General features: G+C 38.1%; 1 protein-coding gene across 1 annotated transcript in view; it reads right to left on the reverse strand.

Annotated features, from left to right (window-relative positions):
• Positions 1–19921, reverse strand: part of LOC124777877 (ubiquitin carboxyl-terminal hydrolase 7) — a 224165-nt gene that overhangs the window by 46403 nt on the left and 157841 nt on the right. The window contains exons 16-21 of the mRNA XM_047253417.1: positions 16048–16215; positions 15808–15961; positions 15565–15701; positions 15388–15480; positions 15179–15302; positions 14463–14534 (exon numbers count right to left, since the gene is read on the reverse strand). Of these exons, the coding sequence (XP_047109373.1) occupies positions 14463–14534; positions 15179–15302; positions 15388–15480; positions 15565–15701; positions 15808–15961; positions 16048–16215 (748 nt within the window). The remainder of the gene's footprint in view (positions 1–14462; positions 14535–15178; positions 15303–15387; positions 15481–15564; positions 15702–15807; positions 15962–16047; positions 16216–19921) is intronic.

Below are 19921 nucleotides of genomic sequence, written 5' to 3' on the forward strand. Positions count from 1 at the left end.
AGATGGTAGAGTTTCGTCAGGACTGGCTCTCCCGAAGCCGTCAGTAGTTCCAATGGAATGTTGTCTACTCCTGGGGCCTTGTTTCGACTCAGGTCTTTCAGTGCTCTGTCGAACTCTTCACGCAGTATCATATCTCCCATTTCATCTGCTTTGCATTCAACTTTTTTTGTAATGTTCTTTCCTTTTGTGTGTAAATCACTAATTCAAATTGTGAATGCCCAGGGTAGTTGGCCCTGCATTATTTTTCCCATCAACAGATGGCAGTACCATTGCTAACCTGGTGTACCAGTTTACTTACTTCCTTGTGTAAGCTACTCCGTGCTCAGCACTTGCTGGTGGTACACCACGTCATATACTGTCAATCACGGCACTCGGAGTGCAAGTTTCCACACTTTTTTACCCAAGCAATCGTCAGCTGTATTACCAAGGCAATCGTCAGCTGTATTGTCTAGTGTCGATTTGGCACTGACTTAGGTTGTGACACAACTAGCCCGCCTTCTGTTTTCTAAAATATTATATGGTACTTTTTTGTTTTCTCATATGTACTCCCCACCAATGGTAATATGTACTCCCCACCATGGACCTTACCATTGGTGGGGATGCTTGCATGTCTCAGGGATACAGATGGCCGTACCGTAGGTGCAACCACAATGGAGAGGTAAGTGTCAGGAAGTCGTTTCAGAAAGTATTAGTATGGAGTGTAGCCATGTATGGAAGTGAAACATGGACAATAAGATGAAAATTTAATAGTCATGGGTGACTGGAATTAGAGAGTAGGAAAAGGGAGAGAATGAAACATATTAGGTGAATATGGATTGGGGCTAAGAAATGAAAGAGGAAGCCATCTGTTAGAATTTTGCTCAGAGCATAACTTAATCATAGCTAACACTTGGTTCAAGAATCATAAAAGAAGGTTGTATACATGGAAGAACCCTGGAGATACTAGCAGGTATCAGATAGATTATAGAATGGTAAGACAGAGATTTAGGAACCAGGTTTTAAATTGTAAGACATTTCCAGGGGCAGATGTGGACTCTGATCACAATCTATTGGTTATGAACTGTAGATTAAAACTGCAAAAAGGTGGGCATTTGAGGAGATGGGACCTGGATAAACTGACTAAGCCAGAGGTTACTGAGAGTTTCAGGGAGAGGATTAGGGAACGATTGACAAGAATGGGGGAAAGAAATACAGTAGAACGAGAATGGGTAGCTCTGAGGGACGAAGTAGTGAAGGCAGCAGAGGATCAAGTGGGTAAAAAGACGAGGACTAGTAGAAATCCTTGGGTAACAGAAGAAATATTGAATTTAATTGATGAAAGGAGAAAGTATAAAAACGCAGTAAATGCACCAGGCAAAAAGGAATACAAACGTCTCAAAAATGAGATCGACAGGAAGTGCAAAATGGCTAAGCAGGGATGGCTAGAGGACAAATGTAAGGATGTAGAGTCTTATCTCACTAGGGGTAAGATAGATAGCGCCTACAGGAAAATTAGAGAGACCTTCGGAGAAAAGAGAGCCACTTGTATGAATATCAAGAGCTCAGATGGAAAAACAGTTCTAAGCAAAGAAGGAAAAGCAGAAAGGTGGAAGGAGTATATAGAGGGTCTATACAAGGGCGAAATACTTGAGGACAATATTATGGAAATGGAAGAGGATGTAGATGAAGATGAAATGGGAGATATGATACTGTGTGAAGAGTTTGACAGAACACTGAAAGACCTAAGTCAAAACAAGGCCCCAGGAGTAGACAACATTCCATTAGAACTACTGACAGCCTTGGGAGAGCCAGGTCTAACAAAACTCTACCATCTGGTAAGCAAGATGTATGAGACAGGCGAAATACCGTCAGATGTCAAGGAGAATATAATAATTCCAATCCCAAGGAAAGCAGGTGTTGACAGATGCGAAAATTACCAAACTATCACTTTAATAAGCCACTGCTGCAAAATACTAACCCGAATTGTTTACAGACGAATGGAAAAACTGGTAGAAGCTGACCTCGGGGAAGATCAGTTTGGACTCTGTAGAAATGTTGGAGCACATGAGGCAATACTGACCCTACAACTTATCTTAGAAAATAAATTAAGGAAAGGCAAACATATGTTTCTAGCATTTGTAGACTTTAGAGAAAGCTTTTGTCAATGTAGACTGGAATACTCTTTCATATTCTGAAGGTGGCAGGGGTAAAATACAGGGAACGAAAGACTATTTACAATTTGTACAGAAACCACATGGCAGTTATAAAGAGTGCCGGCCGGTGTGGCCGAGTGGTTCTAGGCGCTTCAGTCTGGAACCGCACGACTGCTATGGTCGCAGGTTCGAATCCTGCCTCTGGCATGGCTGTGTGTGATGTCCTTAGGTTAGGTAGGTTTAAGTAGTTGTAAGTTCTAGGGGACTGATGACCTAAGATGTTAAGTCCCATAGTGCTCAGAGCCATTTGAACCATTCTTTTAGTTATAAGAGTAGAGGGGCATGAAAGGGAAGCAGTGGTTGGGAAGGGAGTGAGACAGGGTTGTAGCCTCTCCCCAATGTTATTCAATCTGTATATTGAGCAAGCAGTAAAGGAAACAAAAGAAAAATTTGGAGTCGGAATCAAAATCCAGGGAGAAGAAATAAAAACTTTGAGGTTCTCTGTTGACATTGTAATTCTGTCAGAGACAGAAAACGACCTGGAAGAGCAGCTGAACAGAATGGACAGTGTCTTGAAAGGAGGATATAAGATGAACATCAACAAAAGCAAAACGAGGATAATGGAATGTAGTCAAATTAAGTCGGGTGATGCTGAGGGAATTAGATTAGGAAATGAGGCACTTAAAGTAGTAAAGGAGTTTTGCTATTTGGGGAGCAAAATAACTGATGATGGTTGAAGTAGAGAGGATATAAAATGTAGACTGGCAATGGCGAGGAAAGCATTTGTGAAGAAGAAAAATTTGTTAACATCGAGTGTAGATTTAAGTGTCAGGAAGTCGTTTCTGAAAGTATTAGTATGGAGTGTAGCCATGTATGGAAGTGAAACGTGGACGATAAATAGTTTAGACAAGAAGAGAACAGAAGCTTTCGAAATGTGGTGCTACAGAAAATGCTGAAGATTAGATGGGTAGATCACATAACTAATGAGGAGGTATTGAATAGAATTGGAGAGAAGCGAAATTTGTGGCACAACTTGACTAGAAGAAGGGATTGGTTGGTAGGGTATATTCTGAGGCATCAAGGGATCACCAATTTAACATTGGAGGGCAGCGTGGAGGGTAAAAATCGCAGAGGGAGACCAAGAGATGAATCCACTAAACAGATTCAGAAGGATGTAGGTTGCAGTAGGTACTGGGAGATGATGAACCTTGCACAGGATAGAGTAGCACGGAGAGCTGCATCCAACCAGTCTCTGGAAGGAAGAACACTACAACAACAGCAACAACAACATATACACTGTCAAAGATAAAACGAGTATGTTCTTTACCAAATGTAAGGTTAGTTACGCAGGCTTTTTTTGTTTGGTGGCCCTTAATTAGGGATAGCTACTAAATGGCGTATGCCTATTTCCCATAGTGAGGACTTCAAGGTCCACCCAGTTTCTATCTTGCATAGGGTAAAATGTCTTCTTTTAACAGAAGTCTGCATATCTTTAGTTTCTTTAACCTATGACTGTGATGCACTATTGTGCATTATGTGTGTACTCACATGAAGGATTTTGGAAGACGATTTCATCCCCATTATCCAAAGTGACCCTAATTTCGATAAGATGTGATTCACCCATGGCGGAGTTCAACCCCACTGAAGCAGGAGAGTGTTTGATGCGCTGGAGCAGCACTGTGGGGACTGCATTCTGGCTACGGGGTACCCAGAGGCCACTGGCAGGGGCCTCGATTGACTGCCGTATTCTCCGGATCCGAACACACGACTCCTTTTTGTGGGACTATATTAAACACAAGGTATACTGCAATAACCACGAAACTATTGCTGAGCTGTAAACAGCTATTCAGGAGATCACTGACAGTATCGATGTCCGACACTTCAGTGGGTCATGCAGAATTTTGCTATTTGTTTGCGCCACATCATCGCCATGATGGCAGGCATATCAAACATGTCACAACCTAAATCTGAATATCTGTAGTGACTTTTAGATGTTGAATAAAGTGTGTGAATGCCATAGTTTGTAACTAATTTACGTGCCCCCCCCCCCCCCCCCCCCCCCAATACAGTTCAATAACTGAACCCTGTACAATGACATTATAGCCTACCTCCTGGAGCCTGCACCCTTCTAATGGCTCACTGTATATATTGGCAAGCCACTACGGCTCCTCAAAGTCACATCTGAATACGATTAACACCTTGCTTGCCAAAATATGCTGTTTCCTCAACAACATCAGTCAAAACTCTCAAGAACTTTGCAATCAGTTATTACAGTGGAACAGTCTCAAGCAGAGAGAGAGAGAGAGAGAGAGAGAGAGAGAGAGAGAGAGAGAGAGCTACAAAAGCCAGAAGCAGAAGCAAACACATTAAAATACAATACAGCACTGGGCACACAACTTACACAAATAATGTAGGAGAGTGGTCAGATGGTTATTTAAGATAGGAGGTACAAGGTGTGATCGAAAAGTAACAGGAATTTTTTTTCCCCCAATTTCACGGGATTTATACACCCGATTTTCAAAATTTTTATTATCTAGCTGATACGTCTGTGTCCTGAGGTACGTTTGCATTTTCAGCTGTTTTGAATATTTAATTTATTGTTGACAGTCGACAAGGTTGTTCGTGTCTTCAAGTGCTCGCTGAATTTTTACTTTTGAAAAACACGCATCAAAGAATATGCATTAAATATGGAATAAAGCGACACACTCAAACTCTTGACCGTGGCTTTTGGCGAATCTACTATGATTAAGACAAGAGTTTGTGGAAGTAGTAAAAAAAATTGTTCTAGAAAATTGCCAAATCACCATCAGAGAGGTTGCTGATGCCGTCGGCACATTCTTTGGCTCATGCCAAGCAATTTTTTCGGATGTTTTGGGCATGAAACGTGTTCCAGCAAAGTTTGTTCAGAAATTGCTGAATTCTGACCAAAAACGCCGCTGCAAAGACATAGCTCAAGAATTGTGAAATGAAGTCAACAACAATCCAGAACTTGTAAAAGTTATGTACCATTTGAATGTAGCAATCTGAAGTAAACAAGCAGGGCTGTGGCAAAACCTCTCATGGAAATTGCATCACGATAATGATCACGTTCGCACCCCAATGCTTGTTCATAACTTTCTGGCAAGAAAAAAACAAACCCATTATGTTGCCTCTGTCACTCTATTCACAAGACATAGACCCCTGCAACTTCTTTCCATTCTCGAGGCTGAAAGGATGTCATTTTGCCACCAGTCATGAGATAATAACAGTGTCACCGAATACCATGCCGAAAAGTGAGTTCCGGAAGTGCTTCCAAGACTGGAAAAAGTACTGGCACAAGTGTGATATATCCGTAATACATTATTTTGAAGGAGACAAAGTTGACAATGATGAATAAATAAAGATTCTCCAAGAGAAACAAAAATTCCCATTATTTTTTGATCATACTTCATATGTGTTTGACCTATTGAACATAAGGTTGAGTAATATGATATTTTTTCCAGATTGTTGCAGCAGTGAACCACTATTATGTGCTTACTATTCAAATACACATGGCCATTTGATAATGGCGTTACGTCCTTGGAAAATATAATTTGAACAACAACAAATTTCTAAATCAAGCAATAAAGATAAGGAATATGGTTATTGATAGGTAATATGCAGGAATATAAATTCAAAAAAATTAAATCATATCTCTTTCAGCATTATTTGAATGTAAGTATGGGTTTTCTGAAATTACGAATGGGGGTTGTACATCACTAAACATGCACATTCATAATTATTCATCATCAATATAATCTTCTACAGTTGGCTAGGTCTGTTTAGAACATACAGCTCTCCATATTTTCCTGTCATCCCACCACCTTCTTCTATCCTCTCTGTACCTGTCTTCTTATCTCTTCTTCAAACATTCATTCACTCCAATACTCTATCTGTCTGCCTTGCTCTAGGTTCGTATCTCTTACTGTCCTGTCTTGGTATCCTGCCAGTTCGTATTCTTTTAACATTCCCATGTCTCCTAAATCTTGCCTACCCTATGGTCAATGCATCTGTTTCTCTTTAATTATTTCCCCTCACTCCTTACTATACCTGTAGTAATTAAGTTGTAAACAACAGCATTTCAACCAAAAATTGTTTAACAACACTAGTACAGAAGTGGGCGATGTCAAAGTAAAATAACATTTGGTACATTCCTAGAATTAAAGAATGTAAAAAAAATTGCCTTAAAATTTAATAAAAATGCTAATATTTAGTAGTTTCTACAGTACTGTGTGGTATATAATTATTCACACTGGCACAGGTGTGAGAGTTTGACAAATAATGTGTGCCATGTTTAGCAGTTATCTACAAGGTGAGTTTCTCTGACTGTTTCAGTACAATCACACCAACCCACTAAAATAAAGCTGGCAAAGAAATAAGTGATGAGATTTTTGTGAGTGACCAAGGTTACTTTCGTCTGGATCTGGAGAACCAAGTCTTGCAAAGAAAAATATGTGTGATTTTATAAGAGTGATGGAGACTATTAAAGTAATGCACGTAAAATTTGTTTTTGTATTATGTTTATGTGCTCTATTTCGTCAATATTAATATTTTATACCAATTCAGCATTAAATAAACTGCGATCACTCAAGTTGACAGTTTTACTTTTGTTCACAATATTTCTACATGTCATCTTCATGTGAGGTGAGCAGTGGCCTCTTATATGCTCCGCTGCTTAAGAATTCAACCAGACAGTTACTTTTTGGATATGCACCTATTTAAAGCCAGTTTGACTGTCAGCACCTTTTCCTTTGATGCACATTTATTTTTATGCATTCAAATCATCACTTCAGAGATTTTAAGTTCTAATGGGAGAAGATACTAAGTGAGATCTTAAAAACTTGACTGCTGCTGGATGCTGAGCCATGCTTAAAATGAAACCACCCCTTACTGTGAAATAATCTGACATTTTTACAGGTTATGTAATATTCTGTCCCAAAAATTAGGAGCCTACACCACAATACTAGTCTTTTAACCTTCACTTCACTTGTTCAGAACATCACAGTTTCACAAATACACATATTCTCCACTTTTTGTAAATAAACAAGGCATATTATGCTGTAAAATGATGCTGCAAATATTAAACACTTCACAGAAACTCCCTGAAATCATTTCTGTCATATATAATAGACTGTAGTGTCATCCAAATGTCAGTTACAGTAAAACCCCATTTTTATGATCCTGCATTTTATGTTTTCATGCTTTTTACTTTCAATTTAGTCAGTTCCAACAGAAGTCCTATTCTCTCAATATAATGTTTTCCCTAATTAACAATTCCATTTTACAACATTTCCCGCATTTTAAGTTTTCTTTGACGTTTGACGTATTCCTGCTCAAAGTCAGCCTTGAAACAAAGCAGAAAATGCAGTTATTAATCATATCACTTACCATTAGAATGGTAAGCAAGATTTTCACTGTCAGCATGTTGGGTCGCTGCTGCCCGTATTATAAGTTTGCAGCATTTAGAAGGGTGGGAAAGTAGGATGAGTCACTGCCTTAATGATAATCTCGTGATTATAGTGACGCTAGGAGCAACCTTCCCTCTGCTCACTGCGTTGTATTACAACAGCTTTAATTTCCCAGCATTTATAGAAATAAAGCATTGAGGGCAGCTGTCTTTATAACGTGCTTTCACGAATCATTACTTCTGCATGAAATACGCTAATCTTTACTAAGTGCACAATTGGTAAGATCTAATGTCTGATGTAAACATGCCTCTTCAAAACGATTTATAACATGATGACAATTTCCACCCTCTTTCTCACCCAGGACATCTTTGAATCAAGTGGTGACCTGGTCGGCAACAAGTTGTACATTTCTTGCTTATTGTTCTGTGTTTAGGAAGAAAGCCAATTTAGTGCCATAAGTTTCATTTACTGCAATTTTTTGATGAATATTATTAATAGGTCTTCCATTAGAACACGAATATCTTTCGAATGTAGTTTCATGAAAGACTTCTGCAACAACAGATGCCGAGGGTTGGCCTTCACTATAAAGAGAGGTGCCTGATGAACAATACTTTAGCATGGAAGTAGGCCAAGCTTCAAGAACAAAAGTGACAATCACAGCACTGTGGAAGACAAATTTGTCACCCACTGAAATATTTCGTGCACAAGGTATATTTTTTTCACTTGCTTACTGCAGAAGTTCAAAATGATTGATGCAATTAAAAATCCCCCCAAATATGGGCTCTCTTCTGGAATATTGTTTTTAGTGACAAAGAATCAAAACAGTTTCCTTTCATTATGCTATTTGTGCTGCATACAGGCAGAAAGTGATGAGTGAAGGTTGTGTGCATTAATGGTGGTGTTTAAGATCAGAAAGAGGAATGTTCCTCACGCAGAGGTGACTCTAGGCACCAATGAACTGGTATGGAAATTTGATGAAAAAATTTGTAAAACCGGTATTTCACAATAAGTCAACTGTCTGACAGTTTTCCATAGATTTCTCCGAGTGTTTTGCATCACATCATGACCACAGAGACAAAGCTATTATATGGGATCACATTGCCTCACACCCAACAAACCAAGCTACACCGCACTCCTGCAGCCAGGAAGGTTACGACTATTACATTACTCAGGACACTAACTCTATAATCTAGACTTGGCTCCTAACATTTTGGTTGACAAAAAACTTAATGATTCTGTTAAATGGAGAATTCATCAAGTCCTTAAGAGCTGTGATACATGCCTAGATCTGAATTGTAACTAGGCAGTGAAAGTAGCTTTAAGACTTTTCCAATTTAATTGATTCAGCTATGCCAGTATTTTATGTACAGTGTAATGGAGTTTATTTTCCCAGTACCTGTGGCTCAATCTGTTTCTAAATCTGTGTTGTCTTTCCTGTTTTTCATTTGTGACTTTTCACCTAGGAGAATCTTTGGGATTTTGCCTCCAGTTATTTGTCTACATCAAAGTTATCCCCAGCAAAATAGTTCCCGTTAGATATTATACTACTCTTACACTGTCATTTTTTCCAGTACCAACACTTTTCGAACTTTATCTTTGCGATAGCTTTTAGGTCTCCAGGGTGTATGTTTTTAATCTCATTTATGCTTGGCATACCTTTCAGGTTTTCTTTATTTTTGGGAGCAGTAGAAAGTCAGATGGGTCTATGCTTGAAGAATATGGAGGCTTGGGCATTATTACAGTACTGCTTCTGGCCAAAAATTCACAAAAAAGCACCAGTGTGTTAGAAGGTTCTTTATTGTGGTGCAACTGTCATGAACTGTCTTTCAAAATGACAGAACAATCAGTCATCATCATTTCGCCACAAACACAGAGGATTTTTTGGATTGCTTCATGTAACCAGCACTGAACTTTTAAGTGGTACTCCTTATTGACTCACAGATCATGTGGGAAGAACTCACGGAGCACTATGCCACTAAAATCTAAGAACACAGTAAGTATAACATTCACATGTGGCCACATTTGGCGATTTAGAATGCTTCCTCTGCTACGAATGAGCCTTAGTTTTGACATCATCCATAAACCCATATTTCATTATCTTTCATGACACGTTTCCGTAATTCCACATTATTGTTAAATTCATCAAGTGATTAGTGAGCAGTTTTCATTCAATGCTGTTATGTGAAATTCAACAATTTTGGGAAAAAAACTGCTGTCACATGTTTCACAAACATCTGAAAAAATTTCATGGCACAAACCAATTAATTTGCCAACAACATTAATAACTTCTCTTACTGTGATATGGCAATCATTCATAATAATTTCTTTCACTTTTTCCACAATTTCATCAAATGATGATGTGCCAGGGCATCCAGAGTGCTTGTAATCTTCAATGTCTTCTCTGCCTCCTTTGAAACACGCAGTTCTTCAGTTTCAACATTTTATTAGCTTAGAACCAGCAACTTTTTTAAATTCCTTGAAGTGTTTATTAATGACTCTACCAAAAGTTGCAGTATTTACATTAGGTAGCTAGTTTAAAACTTTGGAGGTTTATTTTCAAGCCTGGTCTAATGAGGCTGCACTGACAGAGACCTGATCTTAATAATAAAAGTAACATACAATGGCCAAAATGTGCTTTATAAATGTTTACAGAAAAAAAAAGAGGCATGTGTGGATAGTGGCATTCATTCTGTAAACATTTGTAAAGCAAGTGTTGGCACTTAGATGTTTGTTATTAAGATCAGCCTCAGTAGCACAGGCTTGAAAACAACCCTGTATAGTTCAAAACTAGTCACCCAATACAAATACTGCAACTGTTGACAGAATCGTTAACAAAAGCTTTAAACACTTATACCCTCATAAATACTAGTTTTATTCATAGCAGACCCATCAAGATAACATTTCTGAAACTTGGTGCACTCAATTCCATTCTTATGGTAAAATTTAATACAAAGTCTTTGATTTGTTTTTATACAACTAAATTTAATGCAAACACAAGAAAGGTGGGAAGAAGAACAAGGTCTTCCAACTGTGGAAAGGAATTCAGCAGCAAGAGAGGAGCATAAGAAATAGAAGAAAGTGGCAAATAAGACAGTTGCTGAGGGGAAAAGATTGTGGATGGAAGAATGGACAAAGATGGAGGAAGATAGCATAGGAAATAAAGAAAGTACTATATAGAATGGTCAAAAGTAAGAGAAGAGATTTGAGAGAGGATAAAACAATGATTAACAGAAATGGGAAAGCAGTTAATAATGAGGCACTGAAGATTGTGTGGAAGAAGTACTTTGAGCACTTGCTAATCCGCAAAGCCTTAGAGGTGAAACAGATTGAAGGAGGTTGAAGTTAACAATGCAGGGGGGTGGGGGGAGCACCTGACACAGGAAGGATTGTAGAAACTTGACTTTTATATTCTGGAGGATATTCAGGAACAGCTGGATACTTGGGAAAAAATTGTGAGACAATATGGACTGAATTTAATTATAAACAAATGTGAGATCACAGTTACAACTAGAAAGAGAGATAGACCAACTAGTGGAATAAGGATTGGAGGTCAACAAACTGAAGAAGGTGGAACATGTCAAGTACTTGAGAAGTCTGATAGAGGAAAACGGGATAAACAAGAAAAATCAGAGAACACGGTAGACAGAAGAATTCCTGTGATGTGTTAGGAGTCTCGTTTGGAACAAAGACATCCCACAAAAAAGCAAAGATGTAATATAAAGAAGTTACTACATCCCAATACTGAGCTATGCATCCAAAACATTGGTAATGAAGAAGAGAGATGAAAAGAGGATTACAGCCATGTGAAATGAAGTTCCTCAAAATTAGTGGAAAATCTAGGATGGAATGTAATAATATTGTGAAAAGGAAAGTTGCTACTCTACTCATCGCATAGCAGAGATGCTGAATTGCTAACAAGCAAAACAAAAAAGACTGTCACAAATGAATCCCTAAGCCAGTAAGGCCTTTGTAAAAAAAAAAAAAAAAAACCACACACACACACACACACACACACACACACACACACACACACACACACACACAAAAACTGCAGTTTCAGGCAACTGAAACCACACTGCGAGCAGCAGCACCAGTGCATGATGGTAGGGGTGACTGGGTGGTGGTAAGGAGGAGGCTGGAGCAGGGAGGGGGAGGGATAGTAGGGTAGGGGTGGCAGACAGTGAAGTGCTGCAGTTTAGACAGAGGACAGGGGAGAGGTGGGGAGTGAGTTTGCAGAAAAGGAGAGAAGTAAAAAGACTGGGTGCGATGGTGGAATGAGGGCTGTGTAGTGCTGGAATGGGAACAGGGAAGGGGCTGGATGGATGAGGTCAGTGACTAACGAAGGTTGAGGGTTACAGGAAGGTAAGATGTATTGCAGGCAAAGTTCTCACCTGCACAATTCAGAAAAGCTGGTGTTGGTGGGAAGGATTAATATGGAATGGGCTGTGAAACAGTCATTGAAATGAAGGATGACTCAGCATCACCGCTACAGGGTGAGAAGCAACTTTCCTTTTCATAATATTGTTACATTCCACAGAAGTAGAATAAAAGCAACAAAGAAAAATACAATGAGGAATGGAAGGATAGGGGAAATAGTGAAAGAGGAACCCTTGCAGAGCGGGATAGAAATATCAAGGATAAGATAGTATCGACACTTAAAGAGAATGGAAAATGGGAGTATCCCCAATAAGATACATGAAATGCAAATGGGAAGGAAACAAATAATACCAAGGGATGGATGGATGGCTGAAAGGTGTGGAGAAGTGTGTGGCGAAAAGAGATGAGGACTGGACCAGGGTAAAAACAGAAAGATGGTGGGAAAACAAGACTAGATAGTGAGGCTTGTATTCCAAACAGACCCAGCCTGTGGCTGGAAACTGTTCAAGACGATGATTTGCAAAAATCATGTAAAGCAGAAGTATTTAGTAGTTGATAGGCACACACAAAAGAAAGAAAACTTGCTATCTTTTGGAGTTATCCTTTGACAAGCTAGAGTAAAATTTGATGAATGTGACCCCCCCCCCCCCACGCGCACCAACTATGCTCCTAAGTGGCCTCTAGCCAGCACAATGTATGGGCATTGTGTGTGTGTGTGTGTGTGTGTGTGTGTGTGTGTGTGTGGGGGGGGGGGGGGGGGGCTAGGAAGTTTCCTCTCTCTCTCTTTTTTGTGTGCCTATCAACAACTCAACACTTTTGTTTTTCTCTTAGTGGTACCCTTCAATCCTAATGTATTTACATTCTACAAGAACTTTCCTACAATAAAAACATGTAACCTATTTGACAACTGACAAAAGACTAAATATTTGATACATCTACCACTGACAGAGATACTTTTCAGGCACGTTTACAAACACAAAAACAATAAAATCATGCAAATTTGACTAATATAACAAAGCAAAATTATAAAAATTCTCTTCACTTTTTGAACAGACCTCATACTGCTGTGTTTATTATTTTCACATTAATGTTAAATATTTATTAATTCTACATTACTCTGCAGAAATTGAGTTCTGTTTCCAGTAAATTCATCTGAAGGTCCTTTTGATTGACATACAGATAGTGAAATATTTTGAGGTTTCTGCTGGTGCCATTGTTAGAAGTCCCGTTACAATCTAATATATTACTTTGCTGACAGTTTCTATTGCTTGTTTGTTGTTAAGTCTCTTAAATTGGTCTTTCTTTCTTACTACTTTTGAATGCCATAATTTCTTGTCTTCAATGTAGAAATATGTAATGATATTTTGTATTTCTTTTGTAACCTAGTACAGGCTGCAAAGATAGTCTTTGTTTGCTTAATCCAGTTTATAGAAGTGTATGTGACAAAAGAAGCCTGTGACTAATGAAAAACAGTGCCAGATGCTGTCTGTAAGTAATCTACAAGTAACCCACTTTTTTTTTTTTTTTTTTTTTCAAAACTGAAATCAATCCATCAGATGCAGACTGTATAATTGTCCAAAAATGTGTAGGGGGAAGACAAATAACTGCAACTGGTTATAGTCATTTGTATTTCCAACGGATTATTCTATGACTGAGCTAAAATGACTAGCATCTGCAAAGAGTGTTCTCTACAGAGAAATGTAATTTCTTCTGACATTTAAAAATGATGTCATCAACATGAGTACTAAAATGACTTTTTTCTGGCATCTAAAATTCTGATACACACAAACTTCACTACAACCACTTTGGATTAATAACTGAAGTATCTTCACTCTTTTTAGCTCATTAATACTTTTTCACAATCAATAAAAGGACCTAAGTTGATATGTTACAATGTCAATTTTTTCTATTAGTTCTGACATCTATTTGATTTAATATGAAATACAAATATCAGTTTCTTAACACTGCTTGCTCTCTCTATCCATCATTTACCTGCTATTTTGCGAAACTGGTTCTGCTACCTCATCCAGTAGCTAGTAATGCCACTCTCTCTCAAAACCCAACAAAAGAAAATGTGCATTTCTTAAATCACCTTGCCATGTAACCGTACCCTCTTATTTCTGCAGATCATTAAGCTTCAGAACATAAATTAAAAGTTTACTTCTGATGTTGCACAGCCTTTCATAACTGCCATGATACTGTTGCCTATTAATATACTTTAGATTAATGCACAGTTTGCTGTAGGAAGGTAGCAAAGGGCAGGAATACATTTACACATATCACAAGGAGACATATTACAGAAGTTCAGTTTCGTTGCAAAATTATTGATAGCAGAAACCCTGGATTAAATAATAGTCTGTTATGTACCTATTATTGTGAGAATCACTGTGGGAAAATGCAGTGTAGACTTCAGATACAGACAAATTATAATGTCTGAGAATTTCTATTCACTCAATTACTGTTATGTTATTTTCTACTTAGTTATGAAATCAAAAGAATTTTGTATATGTGACAAGCATTCACTTACCTTCTCAAATTCTTTTTCTTGAATTCCTAATTTCTTCAGTAATCTATCTTTAATCTTTGAAAATGGCTCCCCCTGGAAAATTCAATTCAATTCAATTCAATTTTGTTCCTACTGCCAGCAGACTTGCACTCTTAATATAACGAGTTTTGAGAACCATAAGCAGTAAAGTTATTGTACTGACATTTTAATAGCAATCATTAATAATTTGAACATCGAAGATACTGATGAAAACAAGAATGAAAATATGCTTTCAATATACTAATAACAAAAACAGTTAGCAAATAAACCCTGATATCAGCAACTTATGTACCTTTTGGTTGTATCAGCTATTGTCTATACTATAGTACTACAAGTTCCACAATATATGTAGGAACTGTTAATACCATGAAATTTCATATTTCTCATCTTGAAACTACTTTTGTATCTATGCATAGTAAAATATTCTGTACCTTCCACATAAATGGGTAACACACAGTTGGCTACATTGTGCTGACTGTTGGTAACTCACCACTCTACCATACTATTCCTTTAATTATTCGTTTTTCACTCAGAACTACCAGGTACCATGCTAAAACTTTGAATCTATACTTTTAAGTTGATAAATACAGATCAGATCAGAGTATCCATGTACATGTACAATTAAATGGTAATTTTCCATTAATAGTGCATAGCTTCAAATTACTTAAGAATCTCATGTTTAAGAAAATGATACTTACATGCTTCACTTTAAGGAAGAATGGAATGCCAAATGTAGAGAAAATGTCCTTATAAAAATGGGCAACTGGCATTAGCATTTCATCATCCGCTAGGTGCAGTTCATCTCGTGGTATCTCCTCTATCCTGTATCCATTGAATACAAACATAATATAAATAATTTTGCATAGTTGAATATGTTAGCTAAAGCAATTGGTTTTTTTGTAGTCACCTGAATGTTTTACTAGCAGAAGAGTTTAGTGTTTCTAGTGGACCATCTTCCTTTGGGCCAGAAATAATTTTGTTGCAGTTTACTTCAAATATCCTAAACATAAAAAAAAATGGCAATCAGAGCACAAGAGCAGTACAGTGAATGTAAGTTGTTACTTCTGTGAGAAGACTATCATACCTAAGTTTTCCAGACCCATTTTCGGACAGTTCAACCTGCTTTCTTGCTTCCTCCAAGAGGTCTGATACTGTACCATTTTTATTTGGGTACAGTATTAGTTCCTTTTCTTCTTTCAATTTTGGGCCTACCCATATACACTGAAAACATGTTTTTTAACATATCAATCACTTGCTTTTTAATTCATTTAAACAGTTAAAAATCTATGTACTCATTTGGTTTTAAGAGCACCACAGCACTGTATACCTTAAATTGTTTCTTGTTTTCAAGTTCATTAATTCGTATACTAAGCTGCTGATAAAATATTTTCTTAGGCGTCTTAGGCTTGCAATAAACTAGCAATTCTTTTAATGTTCCATCATAAGTGCACCGGAGAGGGTTTCCAGGACTATCTTTGTAGCTGAGAAAGTATAAAAATTGAACTGTAAGTAAATGTAGACTTTTGGAGATGTTAGCTCCACTAATTCTAATTTACACATAACTTACTTTTGACACTTAAAGAACTGAAGCAAGTAAGGGTCTACACCAACTCGTTCGGCGACAGCTCGTGCCATTTGATCATAAGTCATCCTCTGTGAAAGATCAATCGTAAATCCTGGATCGTTGGGTATCATTTTATCACAGAAAGTTACTTCAACACGGTGAAACAAATCCCTGCAATAATTCCAGTATTACTGACAGAAAAACAAAAGGTTTACATGGTTTATAACAGACAATGCAAGGTATACTGTAATGAATTTAACTGGGCATAGGAAGCAGCACTGGCAAATATTAGAACACAATTTGCATTAGTAGAAATGTGCATAACAAAAATAGTGAGCATGCACACAACACTGAACAATGAAAATCTCAAGACACTCTGGGACAGAGAGGATGCAAATCACATGCTTTGCCACATCTGTCGCAGTAGTTTTTCTCCCATTCACTTTTACATTTAGCTTGACATCTAGTGTGTGAGAGGGAAGAAGTCATGTAGCTTTTCAAACAGAGGAAACAACAGCCTGCCATATAACAGAACAACAGAAAATGTAATTCACCATTTCCAAAGTCTGACTTTCTTTACAGCTTTGGCTATCTATACTTGTGAGGAACATCCAACACACCTCTCACTATATAGTATTCTGCTGTCGACCCAATCTATGCAATCCAGATTTATCCATGTGCCGCATCTAACTCCAACCACTTGTCACGTGGGTCGAATTCCACTGAAGACCAAGGTGCAAGACCTGTCCAATTCATCCAGCCAGCATATCCTACTCCACTCCCATCACATGCTTATCCTATCCTATCAGAGACAGGGTCACCCGTGAAAGCAGTCATTTCACATACCAGCCCTGCTGCAATTCCTCTCCAGCAGCACTTGATGTGTGCATGACCAACAAGCAACTGTCCACCCGAACGAATGGCCACTGCTGAACTGTGGCCAAGAGCATTGTTGACCATTCAGTGGCAAGCTACACTGCCCACCATAACATGCTCCTTTTCAACAGCTGCCTCACAAATTGTGCCATCTGGATCCTTCCCAGCATCAGATTTTCTGAACTATATAGATTGGAGGGCTGCCCACTTGAGTTGGATAATAATTATGAAGAAGCGACTGTGGCCTTGCTATGTAAGCTCCTTAGGGAAAATCGCATTCACGGCTGGAAAGAAATTCAATGAGCACTTTGTTTTTCTGCCAGTGGGCATCATCCAAAATGTTGAGGCACTCTGCCTGGGGCTCTCAAAGATGCAGGATGCAGTCATTTTAGGCTTTTAGCTCATGTTGACACCAAAGACTCCTCTCTCTTTTGGGTTCTGCGACAATAGTTAGTTTCTGCATGCAGCTGATGGAATTGGTAAAATTTGCTGCCCTCGGTTGTTGGGTGCAAGCAGAACTTACAATCTGCAGTGTTGTACCCAAAGTCGATAGGAGTCCTTTCTTTGATTTGGAGTGTAGTGGAAAGTCTCAACCAGAGGGTCAATTTATTCTGCGAGTCTTAGCTGCAGATTTCTGGACCAGCATTATGGGGCAAGAATTGTAGGGTTCCCCTAAATAGATCTCAGGCACATTACACAAGAAAGCAGTTGTTCAGGTAGCAGAGTGGACAAGGAGGGTTGGTTTTTTTTTTTTTTTTTTTTTTTTTTTTTTTTTTTTTTTTTTTTTTTTTTTTGAGGGGGGGGGGGGGGGCGGCGGCTAGATGCCATATGCCATTTTGAGGTCCTCTGGATGAATGCTCGTCACCCAATAATCAGAGAACAAAATCTGATAGTGTACAAGCCAGATACACTTCTAATAGCTAGATTTTAATGGCAAATTGACAAAAAATTTGTAAAAAAATTCTTTGAATTTACAGCCCTCCTTGAAAGTAGTGTTCAAATGACAATCTGAACTGACAGTTGGATGAAATCCAAAGCAGAAAGCTCTAAAATATTTAGTGAGGCACGGAACATACATGCGAAAGATAGGCTATGACATAAAAGGAGGGGTAGTGTTCATTGGTACAGCAAAAATATTATGTCTAGTGAGTTTGAAATTGAGTGTGAATGCAAAATTACCTGGATGTTAGTAGCCGTCCTAGATGAAATCAAATTAATCATTGAATGTTTTACCCTCCATCTGATACTGATGTGTAGTGGGTGAATCATTTCTGTCTGTGGGACCTAGCATCTTACAAGGGGACCTTCCAGTCTTGGAAATTCAGTTCGGGATGAGACTTCGCATGTTAGTAGTGTATCTCAATGGTGTACTGTCTACTCATAGAATCTTAAAGCACACTATCTAGAAAATACTGAAAAAAAAGGCTCTAAAGTTTTAAATGTAGCTCATACACACCTCATATGCGGGTCGTAAGTAGCAAGGCAGCAGATGAGTGAAATAGCTCAGCCAGTAAGTTCAATCCTTCCTACCTGCCAGTACGGTTTCATTCTTTTTAAAATTGTTTACCAGTTGTTATAATTTTTAAAACAAAGTTGATGACCTAAAGTGTTATCAGTTAAATCCTAAATAATTTTATTTTGTTTATGAAATGGCTTCACAGCTATGTGAATTACACTCATCAATATTTTCTTTCTGAAAAGTTGAATAATTTCATATGCATTTTTAACAGAAGAAAATTAATAAAATTCAAGCTTTCGCAACAAACTGTTGCCTCATCAGGTAAGAGGGAAGGAGAGGGAAAGACGAAAGGATGTGGGTTTTAAGGGGAGAGGGTAAGGAGTCATTCCAATCCCAGGAGCGGAAAGACTTACCTTAGGGGGGAAAAAAGGACGGGTACACACTCGCGCATGCACGCACGCGCGCACACACACACACACACACACACACACACACACACACACACAAACTCTTTGTCTTTAAATATGTCTGCTTGTGTCTGTATATGTGTGGATGGATATGTTTGTGTGCACGCGCGCGAGCGAGTGTATACCCGTCCTTTTTTCCCCCTAAGGTAAGTCTTTCCGCTCCCGGGATTGGAATGACTCCTTACCCTCTCCCTTAAAACCCACATCCTTTCGTCTTTCCCTCTCCTTCCCTCTTTCCTGATGAGGCAACAGTTTATTGCGAAAGCTTCAATTTTGTGTGTATGTTTGTGTGTCTGTCGACCTGCCAGCACTTTCATTTGGTAAGTCACATCATTCGTCAATTTTGTATTTTATATGCAAGCACCAGAATAATAATTTTCATAAGAACATTGAAAACAATTTATGAAGGACCGCTGTTTACAGGAACATCATTTTTTATAAGATCTGTTCAAAAATATATTTCGTTGACATCCTGAAATCTGCTCTTTCATAAGAAAGCCTGGAAGCATACCAGGCATACTGGATTATTTCCTTAAAATTGACGATGATAGCTTATGATGAACTATTGATTTATTTTTACACAGCCTTCACAAGAATTTCTCTATTATTTTCAATAAAATAATCAAAATGTTGTACATACTTTATCAGATTTTTTTACTAGTCTGTAAAAATAGATGTCAAGTGATTGAAAAAGTGAAGTACATTTTGGAGGAATCACTTTAATCGTTTATGTTGGTGATTCCTCCTCATCCTGAAAGACTATGTCGTATAATTCAGGCTTTGCTTGTCAACCCCAAGAGTCAATAATTAACAGAAACTGTTCTTGACCCAAAAAAGGCTTCCAACACCAGTTGAGAAAGTCAGTATATAGTTCTGTCCTTTGCTTCCCAGATTTGGAAATATTATTACAATATTTTTATAATTTTGCTCATATCCTTTTACTGTTTTCTGAACTCGGGGACCAAAGAGACTGACTGCCTCTTGTAAATGTTGTGTCTTTTAACAAAAATAGTTTTGCTTCCTTTGACAGCCAGAGTCCTGTTGTACACTGACTGATACTGACATCCTGGAAAGA

This window comes from Schistocerca piceifrons, chromosome 2 (assembly GCF_021461385.2).
Source record: "Schistocerca piceifrons isolate TAMUIC-IGC-003096 chromosome 2, iqSchPice1.1, whole genome shotgun sequence".
Lineage (NCBI taxonomy): Eukaryota > Metazoa > Arthropoda > Insecta > Orthoptera > Acrididae > Schistocerca > Schistocerca piceifrons.